This window comes from Mercenaria mercenaria, chromosome 11 (genome assembly GCF_021730395.1).
Source record: "Mercenaria mercenaria strain notata chromosome 11, MADL_Memer_1, whole genome shotgun sequence".
Taxonomy (NCBI): Eukaryota; Metazoa; Mollusca; class Bivalvia; order Venerida; family Veneridae; genus Mercenaria; species Mercenaria mercenaria.
In genome coordinates, this window is record NC_069371.1 from 45269167 (window position 1) to 45284209 (window position 15043).

Consider the following 15043-nt stretch of genomic DNA (forward strand, 5'->3'; position numbering starts at 1 on the left):
GTTAACAACATTGAGAAACAATTATGTATTTGCGAATAGTCATATCTGTATTTTATTTCAGATAAAATAAAAAAAACAACTGTCAAGTATAATAGCAGCTTGTATAACAAAAACTGAAGAAAACAATAGATATTTCCAACTTTTGTTGCTATGGTGATACAAAGCAGTATTTATCGATGTCATTTTTAAAGTTACATGTTTATGTGTGTTTATGTTGAATGATCTATTTTATTGTTTTAATCTCGTGCACTGTACTTACGGTTCTGCCAATCTGACCAACGTTAATTTTCAGGCATGTAATGCATTAACACAAGCATTCAGCAATCCAATTTGTAAACCTATATGCTGTAATACAGATTTCTGTAACGATCGTTGTGGAACTCTCTCAAACATCACCATGACAACATCACATCCACACACCTCTCATGCGAAGACCCTTATAACAGGTAAACATTCCACTCTGCCACAACCTATGCAACAAACAACGAATTTAGCAGTTTCTTTGACAACAAAGACTCTGAAAGATAATACGACAGAAGGTTGCGCCTCATTTACAGTTACCTATTAGCAAAATGTATTCGGCGTCCCAGAAATAAAAGGTCGTAACTGAAAAAATACTTTTGAGAAAATTGAAAAATTATATGTTTTGTTTCACAGATTTCTAATCAAAACTGTTCGTATCCATATTGTAACCTCACAGAGGAAGCTTTTAATTCCTGAAAGTACAGATTGCTATATACATATCTAACTGATGGTTTTTATAAAAAATGTCTATACGCCTTTTTTACTTTCGTCAATAAAGAAAGGTCCTATCTGCCACCTTACGAGCTATTTACTATAAAATTGTTATATCCAAAATCACATGATATGCAATGCAGTCTTAATAGGTTATAAATGCCAGATAAGACCTTTCAGGGCACCCCCGATACATCTGATGCTTTATTTTGGATATCACACAGTCAGACCAGAGTTATAGCCCTTGACTTAGTAAAATATGCATATAAAAGGCATACGTTTGTGTCGCATGTATCTGCAAACTGTTTGACCCTGGATTATGAAACATCACAGGAATATTATTCAGGATGTAAATTTGTGCACCTGAAGTTTTGTTAGAGATATCGCTCACCCAAAACAGAGTTTTGGTCCTTGACTTAGACAAAAATATGATTGTATAAAAGGGCATAAAATTTGCGCCTTATTCACCTCAAAAAGTATTTGAACTAGCGTCATTAAAACTCATAAGAGTATTATTCAGCATTGATGTGGTGTATCGGGGATTTTGTTTCGGATTTCTTTCAGTTAGACCAGAGTTATTGCCCTTGATTGTTCAAAATATTGGGCATAAACGTTTGTGTCGCATATATTATTTTAAGGGTATTTGACTTAGGACTTAGAGTCATAAAACATTAGAGGATTGTTATATAGTATGTGAAGTTGTCCAACTGGTGTTCTCTTTGGGATTTTATACAACCAGAATAAACTTATAGCCATTGTCTTAGTGAAATATACACATTGCTGAAAATGTTGTGTTGTAAATAATTTTATAGTCATGAAACTATGTAGGAATATCATCCAGTATATGAATTTCTTTACCTGAGTTTTTTTTATTTCACTTGACAAAACCAGAGTTATGGCCTTTGACTTAAGTAAACATTCAAATAAAAGTTCGCGTTTAATCTATATTAATATGTCATAAAAGGTCGTGAGAAACAGTTACATTTATATACATGTCATCATCATGAAAATTTATGGGACACTAAAAATACAGAGCACAAATTCGCAAATAAAATGGTTTATTTTCTTTCATTAGAAAACAAACAGACAGTTACAACGAAGCCAAACTTACATACCGATACTACAACTATGGCAACTCTATCGTCTACGAATTCGTACTGCAACAAAGGAAATTACGTGTATTTACACAATGCGCATGCGCAGCTTTGTATCCATGTTGTAAATGGCCATAGGCCAGTATCCTGGGGAGACGCTCGAGCATTGTGCAAGGCAAAGGGAGAAGATCTTGCTGTTTTAGATACTCACGAAAAGGTTTTATTAGTGGAAGACTTGCTACAAAGTCATTCTCGTAAGTATAATTACGTAACTCTATTCGTCTGGACAGCTGTTGTTTTCCTATGCAAACCAAATGTATGAGAATGCTGAATTATGCTTATAAATATACGTGTTCTGGCAAAGCTATACCAAAACACACCGATTTCTCAATGTGAAGTAATTCAATAAAAAGTGAAAAACAAAACTTCCCCAAAAGACTGGAAATAAGCAATCCGATCACGCGTAAATTAATGTTTTAACTAGTTGTTTTGAATGTGGAGCAGGTCATTAAAATGAAAGTGATGCACATAAATATGTCCCACATGCGATTATAATTTGTGTGAGTTATCATATACACTTGTTATCCATCATCATATTAAAAGTGATTTCTTAAGTTTCTTAAGGCAGCACAAAACATGACCGCGTTGTACCTAGCGTATAGTGCTCACATATATTTATTGATTCTCTCACAGGCAAACTGGCAATTTGAAAATAGATGTCTCTGCACTTTTATAATGTCAAATACATTGATCTATTTATTGGCAAAGTAAAACGCATAGGAGCAAAATACCCGCTACCGGCAGTGATAGAAGGAAGTTTGCTGGAGTTCTAGGCAAGTTTTCTGGGCTTCAATCTGGGAGTTTTCAAGAGATCCATACTGATTTGTCAACATTTATTATTTCAGAATATAACCACTCTTTCTACTGGATAGGAGCAAAAGACTTCAATAACCAAAACCATTTCATCTGGACAGATGGGCAAACATTACTAAACACAGAAGCTGATTGGGATAGGGGCGAGCCGGATCATGTGGTGAACGGCGTCGACCAAGACTGCGTCAGCATGTATAAAAAACGTAACTACATGCACTTCTATTTGCATGACTGCAATGAACGAGGACACTTTATCTGTGAACAAAAACTTTAATGTAGATTACAGGATTGTATATATTTTCCGTTAGGAAAACATGATGATAACTTCATAATTTTAAGGCTTCTTTCAATTATCAGTTTTGCTTATGTGAATAGTCAAGACGCACAAAAAAAAATAAATTAACATTGACATTTCCATTGATATAACCTAATGTCCTGTGTTAGTGGAATAAATTTAAGGACCATAGAAGCTTGGTTCATATATTTCTTTGCAATCCCCTATGTGTTAAGCAATTAACACCTTGAAACGTGTTTATATTATTCAAGTTTTTAAAATTTTAATCTACAGGAGATTCAGAGAGATTATTACCTAGTTCCAAAGCAAATATTTGAACTTTTAGGTAAAACTGCTTTAACATATCGTCAAGGAAACAATGTTGTATCATAAATGAAAGGTGCCATTTCTACCCTTATTCTTTCTTTAGAAAGTTTCTATAACGATAAGAATATGAATTCAAATCAAAAGCTAAAGGTCAAGGTGATTTATCATCGTTTATCTTGAAGGCGGTAGAATTTGTAAGGTATAAAATCAAAATGAGCCGCACCATGAGAAAACCAACATAGTGCATTTGTGACCAGCATTCGCGCAGTCTGGTCAGGATCCATGCTGTTCGCTTTCAAAGCCTATTGCAATGAGAGAAACCATAAGCGAACAGCATGGATCCAGACCAGTCTGCGCGGATGCCCAGTCTGGTCAGGATCCATGCTGGTCGCAAACGCACTATGTTGGTTTTCTCATGGTGCGGCTCAAATGTTGGTTAATCGGCTTGAAACATGTCATTAACTGGTTTGAAACTTTTCAGTGTGGATGTGTACATATATTTTAAAACATCAAGCACGGAATTGCTGTCACAGATGTTAATTACCTAACCTGTATGCGCAACAATTTTTGGAATTTTAAAACTTTGGTGTGCATCTAATGAAACTATTTTGACTGAATATCAAGGAATACGGGTAAGGCTATATTAAATTTTCAAGAGGTGAAACATTTTTTAAGGAAAGAAAAAGCCCGGCCGTATACAAAAACTTAAATCCACAAAGGACTAAATATATTATAAAGATAAGAATGTAAAATATTATGCATTAAATCACTTAAACATAACCAGCTAGAGGTAAGACAAACATTCTTAGTACCTTTTAACTATTGTTTTACAGTAGAAAGGGAGATAAATCAGATAATTGAGTAGCCGAAGTTATGTTTTTGCCCTTCTACTCCTTCCCATCTATTGTATTGCTCCCTCATGCAGTGGGGGAGAAAAATTGATTTAGCGCTGTCCATCTGTTTGTCACAAATTGTCACAAAATGTGTCCATGTAACTCCCTACGACACCACTGGGTAGATTTACACCAAACTTTACAAGAGTGATCATTGCCAAGCGTAGTTATGCATATCGTCAACATTTTCTGATTTGTCAATTTTCAGCAAGTTATGGCACTTGATTCGTCAAATTTTATTATGTTTATGTATTGGTCACTTCTCTTATATTACTGGGTGGATTTCCACCAAACCTGACAGAGTTATCAGTGCAAAGCCTAGTTATACATATCATAAACATGTTTAGGTTCAGTGAATTTTAAATAATCAGTGCCATGCCTAGTTATGCACACCAGGGTTATGTTCCAGTTCAATGTTTTTAAGCAGAGTTATGACCCTTGATTCAATATATGTTATTATGTTTTGCCACTTCTCTTATACAACTGGGCAGATTTTCAACAAACCTTACAGGAGTGGTCAGTGCCAAGTCTTACGCATATTATCGGCTTGTTCTGCTTCAGTGATTGTATGGGATTATAGCCATTTACTTGTCAAACTATATGTTACAGTGCTCCCTCTCTACAGTGGCTCTCTGAACAACAATTCCCTCCTTGCAGCAACACTTACTGCTGACTACAAAATATGCTAATTGTTCTTTATTTTACCTCTCTACAACAACTCCTTCCGAACAACCAAATTTTCCGTCTACCAAAGGGTGTTGTTGTAGAGAGGGAGCACTGTATTTTGACGACTTCTCTCACATACACCACATGGTAGATTTCTACCAAACCTTAAAGGGATTGTCAGTGCCAAACCTTGTAATATATATCATCGGCATGCTCTAGCGCAGTGATTTTCAGCAGCGTTATGGCCCTTGATTTGTCAAATTGTAATGTTAACACTATTTACTGCATAGGCTGAATTTCACATAATCTCACAAGTTATTTGTGTGAAGCGTAGTTGTGCATATCCAATTAAATGATTTTCAGCAGAGTCATGACCCTTGCTTTGTCAAATTTTTTTGCTCTTGGCTTCTTCTCCTCCTTCTTCTATACCACTGGTTGGAAGTTCACCAAACTTCATAAAAGTTACTAGGAAAGCCTAGTTCTGTACGTCATTGGAATGTTATGGTTCAATAACTTTCCCTGGAGTCATGGTCCTTAATTGGTTGCATTTTGCCATTTCTGCATGGTAAATGGTGAGAGGCATGCGTTTGTCGTGAAAAATCTCCAGTTTAAACAATTCAATCCCATTCAGAAGCTTCAGTTATTGTACAGACACTAAGAACTGTGGGAGGACAGCAACGCTCGAGTATTCAACAGTCTTGTTACTAAAGAAAGTGAAATTAATGAAAACAAAAGTCAAAAGAGGCATATTTTGTATTTGTCTATTCGCAAATATTTATACAGGAAATATCTACCATGACGTATTCACAAACTTTTTGACACACAATAACATCCACTTATAGAGAACAATTTAAAACATTACATGCATGTCAGCTTTACACTAGGAAGACTTAGTGCCTGGACTTCGAAAAAAATAACAACAACAACAACAAATTCTTTATAAGTAGTATATAAATACTTTATCAATTGTTAATAACTTGATACCTTGATACATTGAAATGATTTCACATCATAAAACAAGACATTACGTGGCTTTAAAACACACACTTATTTAAACAAGAAGGTCACAATGGCCAAGTCGCTCACCTGAAATTGACTATTAGGTCTTAATAATTTTAAGTTAAGCAATTTGACTAAATTTTAGGGAGGGCATTACAATGATGCTACAGACCACATTTGATGAAGATCCATCTTGCAGTTCACGAAATCAAAGGTTTTCCTATTTTCAGCTTAGTTAAACTTTTTGAACAGACTTGATGTAATTCTAACCAATTATTCGAGACAAGTTTTGAAATCTGAATGGAAAATTATACATGTGGCTGAAATTTTACTGCAAAAAGTTCTAAAACAAAAAGGTAGGTGAGTAGGTAATGGTAAAGATTATTCAAGATAAGTACTAAAATCTGTATGAATAATTATACAGACTGTCCAAATCTCTTTGCTGTAGCTTCAAAAACAAGTATGTAGGTCAGTAGGTCAGGGTTAAGAATATTAAAGATGAGTATTGACATCTATATCAAAAGTTATACATGTGGTCCAAATTTCTATGCTCTACCTTATAAAACAAGAAAGTAGGTCAGTGGCTTAAAATTAAGACTATTCAAGATGAGCATTGAAATTTGTATAAAAAATTATACATGTGGCCCGAATTACTTTGCTGTAACGTTAAAAACAAGAAACTAGGTCAGCAGGTCAAGATTAAGACTATTCAAGATTAGCATTGAAATCTGTATCAAACATTATACTTGTGGTCCAAATTTCTTTGCTGTAGATTCAAAAACAAGAAAGTAGGTTCGTAGGTCATGTTTAAGACTATTCAAAATAAGACTTAGTATTGAAATCTGTATAAAAATATACAGGTGGTCCAAATCTCTATCTCTTCGCAGTAGCTTCAAAAACTAGAAAGTAGGCCAGGGCTAAAAATATTTAAGATAAGTATTGCAGTCTGTATCAAAAGTTATACATGTGGTCTACATTTCTATGCGGTAACTTCGAACAAAAGAAAGTAGGTCATAATTAAGACTACTCAAGATGAGTATTGAAATATGTATTATATATATGGCCCAAATTTCTATGATGTAATTTTAAAAATAAGAAAGTAAGTCAGTAGATCTCGATTAAGACTATTCAAGATGAGTATTCAAATATGTATAAAACACAATACTTGTCCAAATTTCTTTGCCATTGCTTTAAAAACAAGTGAGTTTATGTAGACAAAGGACCACACCACCCGGGGGTTGCCTATATTGATCTTAGGGTCATGATTTGAACAATCTTAGTAGAGAACCACTGGAACATGCCACGTACCAAATATCTAAGCCATAGTCCTATGGTTTCAGAAAAGATTTTTATATAGGGAAAAGTTGTTTCCCTATATAAGCCAATGTGAAAACTGTTGACCCCGGGGCGCAATCAATTTTTCACTCCAGGGTCATGATTTGAACAAATTTGATAGTTGAACACTTGACAATACTAAATACCAAATATCTAAGTTCTGATCCTTATGGTTCTAAATAGAAAGATGTTTAAAGATTTTTTCCTATATAAGTCGATGTAAAACAAGAGACCCCGGGGCGTGGCATATATTGACCCAAGAGTCATGATTTGAATAATATTGCCACATACTTAATATGTAAGCCCCTCCCCCGGGGCGGAGCCATATTTGACCCCAGAGGTATAATTTGAAAATTCTTAGTAAAGGACTACTATACGATGCTAAATGCCAAATATCAAAGCCCTAGCATCTTAGGTTTTGAACAAGAAGATTTTCAAAGTTTTCCCTATGCAAGTCTATATAAATCATATGACACTAAGGGCGGGGTAATATTTTGACGCAGGACAATAATTTGAACACTCTTAGTACAGGACTACTATACGATGCTAAATAACTATCAAAACCCTAGGCCATGTGGTTTTGTACAAGAAGATTTTCAAATTTTTTCCTATATAAGTCTATATAAACCAAGCGACCCTCAGGGCGGGCCCATATTTGACCCTAGGGGAATAATTTGAACAATCTTTGTAGAAGACTACAAGATGATGCCACATACTAAATATCAAAGCCCTAGGCCCTGTGGTTTTGGACAAGAAGATTTTTAAAGTTTTCCCTATATTTAGTCTATATAAACCATGTGCCACCCAGGGCGGGACCCTATTCGACCCTAGGGGACTACCAGTAATTTGAACAATCTTGTTAGAGGACTACTAGATGACGCTACATATCAGATATCGAAGCCCTAGGAGCAGCTGCTGTAGTTTGGACATGAATGTTTTTAAAGCTCTTTCTCTCGCTTGCCATGTGCACCAGAATTATGTACGGAATTTGATTCTTTGAATAATATTTAAAGGGGACCATTTAAGGAATATCCCTGTTAAGTTACGTCAAAACTGGCCTGGTGGTTTAGGAGGATATGTTGTTTAAAGGAAAATGTTGACGGACGACGTATGACGGACGACGACGGACGCCGGACAATCACTGACCACTCTTGAGCACTTCTTGCTCAGCTGAGCTGACAAGTGGCCCAAACAGGCCTAGGTCGCTCAACTGAAGAAAACGTCAACGCTCTGACTTTGCTTCTAACTAGTAAATATATATATAACTAGATAAAGATCCGTTACGTGTTTATTAAAACAAAACTTATTAAAATATGTTCTTATATTTAGCTGTCACACACCAAAAATGCATAATCATCAAAAGAAATCATGTATTTCTGTTTTAACTCTTATGGCCCCTAAAGAGAGCTAAGTGTCCCCCAACTGAACGAGCATGGTAAAAAAACCTTATAATGATGCTCCAGGCAAAGTTTGATGAAGAATTCATTCAGGAGTTAATGAGAAGAAGTTAGTTAAAGGTATTTCCACTTTAACTCTAGCAGCCTCTTAAAGGGGTCAAGGGTCCTCAATTGAATAAATTAGTTAAAAGACCTTACACTGATGCTACAAATTAAGATGGATGAAGATCCATCGAGCGGTTTAAGAGAAGTCATTTAAAGATATTTCTAGTTTTAACTTAGGTACCCCTCCCCCGACTGAATACATTTTGGAGAGGACCTTATAATGATGCTACGGATTAAGTTTGATGAAATTCCAATGAGCTGTTTATGAGAAGTAGTCAATAAAATGTAGTTTGTTTTCGCTCCAGTAGCCCACTATGTGCCTCCAATTGAACATATTTCAGAAAGGACCTTGTGTTGACCCTCTAGACAAGGTTTGATAAAGATCTATCTAGCTGGTCATGAGAAGAAGGCGTTTAAAAGTATTTCTATTTTTAACTCTAGCAGCCCCTCAGTTGAATAAAATTGTGAGAAGATCTTCAAATGATGCTATAGGCCATGTTTGATGAAGATCCATTAAGCGGTTTATGAGAAGAAGTCTTTAAAATAAATTTTTAATTTTAGCTCTAGTAGCCTACCAAGTGCATATTTCAGAAAATACCTTATAATGAACCCCTAGACAAGGTTTGATGCAGATCTACAATCGTTTATAGGTATTTCTATTTTTAACTCTTGCAGTCCTCAAGTGCCTTCAATCGAAAACATTTGAGAAAGGACCTTACAATTGTGTTCTAAACCAGGTTTGATGAAGATTCATCAATCGGTTCATGAGAAAAAGTCATTTAAAGACATTTCTAATTTTAGCTCTATTAGCGCCTATCTGATTAAACCATCTACTATTAACGCTACACATAGGATCTGGAGAAAGCCTATCATAGATCATGTTGAAACGACCTTTCCGCTAGCCAATCAGAAGCTTGTATTCAACATTTTGAAAGTGAAAGTAGAAGTCAAACAAGTTTATCTCTTGTAATGAGAGGCCCAAAGTGATATGCCATTGGAAAAGGGTGTATAGTACTACCTAAATATTAGAGAAATTTCCACATAGTCCCGATACAAATTTTGTCATCACTCATTATTAGCATAAAAGAAGCAATCTGAATCTGCCTAAAATGAATATAAACATGTATCCAGTCACTGAAATATTCCCAGTGTTAAAATATCCTAATATCCATTAGCATTCGTTTCAAATACGCAAGCTCAGTTATCCAAAGATTTTCTAACTGTTAAGCTCGTTTCAGCGATTGGTACAACATTCTACTTGCGATAGATTGGTCCTTTCATGTCATTTAGCTTTTTTTGTTCATTAAAGATGACGGTGACCTTATAGGGCACTATCGCTTTTGTAATCCAGCTTTCGATTGGTCACTTTTTATAAACGAACCGGTTGGTTACTGGCTGGCTCTTTGTAAATGAAGGAGTAGGCTGGGGGCTAGGAACTGGAGCTATTCGGCTTTTTAGGCAGTTTTCATAGTAAGATCCAATCGTAATTCTGTCTCGCTGAGGCGAGCCAGCAAAGTTCTATATTTAGACTACGATTCCAATTTTCAGTATGTGATTATCACGGGTTTATAAGTTATATGTCGACAACATCTCGTAATTTCTAAATTGTGACATAAGAACAAGTACAGCATAAAAAAAGCTAGAAAGTGACTCGATTAGCTCTTATTATGAGAGGGCAGGGATGGAACTCAAAGTAATATGCCACTGGAAAAGGGTTCATGAACGATTATAGTACATTTTTGTACTACTTTAATATAAAAGAAATGTCCACTTAGTTCCGTTGCATATTTTTTCATCATTCATTATCACCACCAAAAAAGCAGTCTGAATCATTTTGCCTAAATTGAATATAAAACCGTATCCAGTCTCTGAAATTTTTCCAGTGTTAAGATCCTAATGCCATTTGTTTCAAATACGCAAGCTTCTAAGTGCTCAACTGGCTCAGTTACGCAAAGTTTCTCTAATTGTTAAGCTCATTCCTGCAATAAGGGAGAAGCGATTGATGCAATATTCTACTTGCGTGGATCGGTCCTTTGCGTGTCATCGAGCTCTTTTTGTTGATTAAAGATTGTCGCGGCCTTATAGGGCACTATGGCTTTTGTAAGCAAGCTTTCGATTAGTCACTATTTTATAAACGAACCGCCATTTTGTTTTAAGTTGCTGGCTTGCTCTCTGTAAGGAAAAAGCTTGGAGCAAGAAATTGGAGATGTTCGGCGTAATAGGTAGTTTTCATTGTAAAATCCTGTAGGAATACTGTCTCGCCGTGGCGAGCCAGCTTTAAAGTCAAAAGTAGATATGGTGGAATCTACGCCGCCTAGGAAACAACATGTTTTGGTCGATAAATGTGTTTTGTACAGATTGTAGGTTTGCGCTGTTTTGAAGGTTAAGCCAAACGTTTGTTGAAATAACTTGTCTAATTGGTTCAAATGAAAATATCAGATCAAACATTTATAAAGATCGAGTACTTTATTCAGACTGTGGTAGCCCCTAAAAGGGGCCAATCGTTTCCATTTGAAAAAAGGTGGAGGAGTACCTTATTATAATGCTACAAAGCAAATGTGGTGAAGATCCATCCAGCAGTCCATGAGAAGAAGTTATTTAAAAGTATTTCTTACTTTAGCTCTAGCGGTCCATAAAAGGAGCAAAGTGCCCCCATATGCATAACATTGGGATAGGACATTATAACAATGCTATAGACCAAGTTTGATGAAGACCTTAGCAGTTCTTGAGAAGTGTTTCAAAGGTTTTATTTTTATTTTTAGCTCTAATTGTCCCTAAAATATGCCAAGATCCACAAATTGAACAATCTTGGGAAAGCACCTTATAATGATGCTACAGATCAAGTTTGGTGAAGATCGATCTAGCGGTTCATGAGAGGAAGTCGTTTAAAGGTAATTCTAGTTTTAGCTCTAGCGGCCCTTAAAAGGGACCAAGTGCCCTCATTTGAACAGAATTGGGAGAAGACCTTATAATGCTGCTACAGACCAAGTTGAAGATAAAAATCCATCAAGGGGTTCATGAGAAGTTTTTCAAAATTTATTTTCTATTTTCAGCTCTAACGGCCCCTAAAAGGGATCAATGTAAAATGTTTGAGCAAACTTGATAGCTACTGGCCAGGTTTTGTGTAATTCTGACTAGCAGTTTCAGAGAGGGTGTTTAAGTAAAAGTGTTGACGCAGGAACGACGACGACGGAACATCCACCTATACTAATAGCTCACCCGAAACAAAGTTCAGTTGAGCTAAAAAAAACAACATGATAAAATACCATGAAATAGAACTAACAAGTACAAATAGCAAAATTACTAAATAAATGCAAGCATGTGATAAGTATCCATCCTTTTCCCAAAAGAGACACCATTCTTATTCCTTATAAAACAGGTGGCTACTTTAAGGAGTTCTGTGGGGCTGATTTTATAGTCGTTTTGGGGCATATTTTATAAAGTATCCCTTTTTCTGCAAATTTGAGATAAAAAAGTCTCATGTACAGTATACACTAAATATGGCTAAATGTGTAACCAAGCGGAACAATGTGAAGAACTTTATAATGGAACAGTCACATACATATCCAAGCCAAATTCATTAATTTTCAGCTAATGGTTTCAGAGGAGATGTCGTTTGAAGAAAATGTAGACAAACAACGAACGACAATCACCTTTACCAGGTTGCGATCTAGCGGGCTAAGCAATGATTAAAATTTAAAAGAAAAAAGCACCATTCGAGATACCCAGACGCCCGCACAACGTTTGCAAGCCCGCTTGCTTGCAAATACAGCTCGTTGGAAACATAATTTTTCATGCAAAATCTTGCTACACGTTTCGGTCTGCTGTTAACGTTCCATGCCGGCCAGTGGTGTTACATAAATTTATCGCCGTATTTTATAAACAATAGACATTTTTCAGGCATAATGCGATATGCGAAAAAATTCTTGTGAATATTTTTGCAATATTATTGTCATTTTGTAAAGCTCTTAAAACTTACATATCAATGCAGCTATGTTCGTTGAAAAAGAATCATATATAGAATAGAAAAATAGTATGACCACAATCGGGCTTTGACTGATTGGTTTTAACATTTCATAAATTAGTCTTTGAAATAGAAAAAATAATAATAAACACAAATTGTTGAATTAGGTTAATAAGAACATAATGGAGGAAGTTATTTCAGTGCTTTCTTTTGTAGACTGATATCCGCCTTTACCGTCTACGTTTCACAGACCGTCATTCTACCAGCAGGGGACCAAGCCATTCGCACGAATATGACCTCATATGCCGCTTCTATATGGCCTTACGCCTTATCAGTTTAACAACTACTTGGTTTTGAAACAAGAATGGTAAAGTTTAATGTAAGAGTACTTTTGCAATTCACGAAATGACGAGACTGATTCCCCTTGGCATACTATTTGGTTTTGTAACACGCTGTGAGTAACCTTTTAACTCTCATTTGTTTTTCTGCCATGAATAGTAATTTACAGCTTTATCAGATAATATTGTTGTTTGAATGGTAAATTTTAAGCAGGACTGGAAGACGAATCGGTACATTTCCGGTCTTTAAGATTGATTTCTACCCATTTTATATCGAATCAAAGACGGGCGAACCGGAACACAAATTAGTACCTCTCTTAGCACAGTGCCATGTGTTTATTTAGCTGGCATTTGTGCCGTTGTTTCAAACACTTCAGTACACTCCGATTATCTAATACTTAGTACTAAAAAAGCTACTTTTTAAAGACGAATCATGCTTATTTTCATAGAATTATTCGAATTTGTATAACGTTTATGAACAATCGTCTCAAAACCTAACGCTACGCAGTTTTCAGTGTGACTGCCCTCAATTCACATAAAATTCCATGTCAATGTACTGTCTAGTTATAAATGTAATGTATTCTTATAAAACAATGAATTGTAGTTGTTATTCCTTACTAAAATCAATATAACAAACCTCACAAGGCTGTTGGTTTTTTCTTTTTATTCCACACTCGGTTAGGGAAACCCCTGTCTTATACAGGCAAACATGTAAGATCCTTATTTTTCTAGCATCGGCGAAAACATTGGACAATCCTATCCGGTATGCAAGATAATGTTTTGTTTTTATGTCTTTCGGGTAAGTAAGTTCTTACCAGTAGTTAATAGCCATAAAGGTTTTGATAAAAACGAAGAAAAGATGTTGCTGCTGGAAGATTTTCCGTAAACAATAACGGTTAACAAACCAAACAGTTCTGGAGGCACTCGTACTGGTTTCGCTGATGAGTTATGATATAGTTCTAGGTTCAATAAGATTAAAAATATTATTTTGTAGAGGTCTGTTGCTACTTGGCCTGTATAGATATTTGCATAAATATTGTCGTTTTTGTAAAAACTAATCAAATGCACAATATATCAATAATAGATTCACAATGCACTGTTTGATGCGAGTAAAAATAAACGAAATGTAACTAAAAATGGAAGCCCTGGAGAGCCCTTTTGCACTTTTGACTTGTGACTTTTGACTTGTGACTTATGACAGATGATTTGTCATGGAATATTGCCGCGCATTTTTAGTACGGAAGATGGCGAACAGCGAGGAATCATGTGAGTTCTAATTACCTTTATACGAATATTAAACATAATGTATTGCTAGTTTAATCATGAATTACCATGAGATAAAAGCAAAACCAGCTGTTGAATAATTCATGAAACACCGTCTTGCAACAACATCGATAACCATGCCCTTTTAAGATTAGTAAAAATATTGATGAAGTGCCAGAGCACCAATAGTATACAGTGACGCCTAACATGTTTCAACAAATACCAGCCACAGTCACTTGCTACGAAAACGCACTCCAATCTAGAAGGATCAATGATTGAAATTTGCTGCCGAGCGGCAGAGTTACCGCCAGACTCTTGAACGCTTCACAGTTGAAGTCAAACATCAGTACCATTAGGTACATATTGTACAAACATATTGTTGTTGTTGTATAGTTACATTTAAATATTATGAAAAACCGGCTCCTTTATCGAGCATCACAGTAGGGTATAGTTTTGGCGTTCCTGTATGAGCCCGAACCTTACAACGGAAGACAGTCCGAATTCGGTGCCATACTAGTCTAAATTTTTAGACTGCAAAGCAGACCCATTTTACATACTGACATTTTATAGATGTCTTCACCTTTACGCATAAAGGTGGGACATCAGTATATAGCAAATAGCCGGAGCGCACAATTAGTTGGGCTAGTGCCATATGTATAATCAACGTTAGATACATATGTATGTATAGCTGTTGACCGACCTAAAGAAAAGACGAAGATAAATATTCCATGTCCAAAAGTGCATACAGTACCGTACTAGTTTGGGACCTCGCCACTTTAA

The 15043-nt window shown here is 35.7% G+C and overlaps 1 protein-coding gene across 1 annotated transcript in view; it reads left to right on the top strand.

Moving 5' to 3' along the window:
• LOC123532354 (uncharacterized) overlaps nt 1–15043 on the top strand; it is a 60532-nt gene that overhangs the window by 14698 nt on the left and 30791 nt on the right. Inside the window, exons 7-9 of the mRNA XM_045313769.2 lie at nt 293–446; nt 1811–2083; nt 2735–2905. Of these exons, the coding sequence (XP_045169704.2) occupies nt 293–446; nt 1811–2083; nt 2735–2905 (598 nt within the window). The remainder of the gene's footprint in view (nt 1–292; nt 447–1810; nt 2084–2734; nt 2906–15043) is intronic.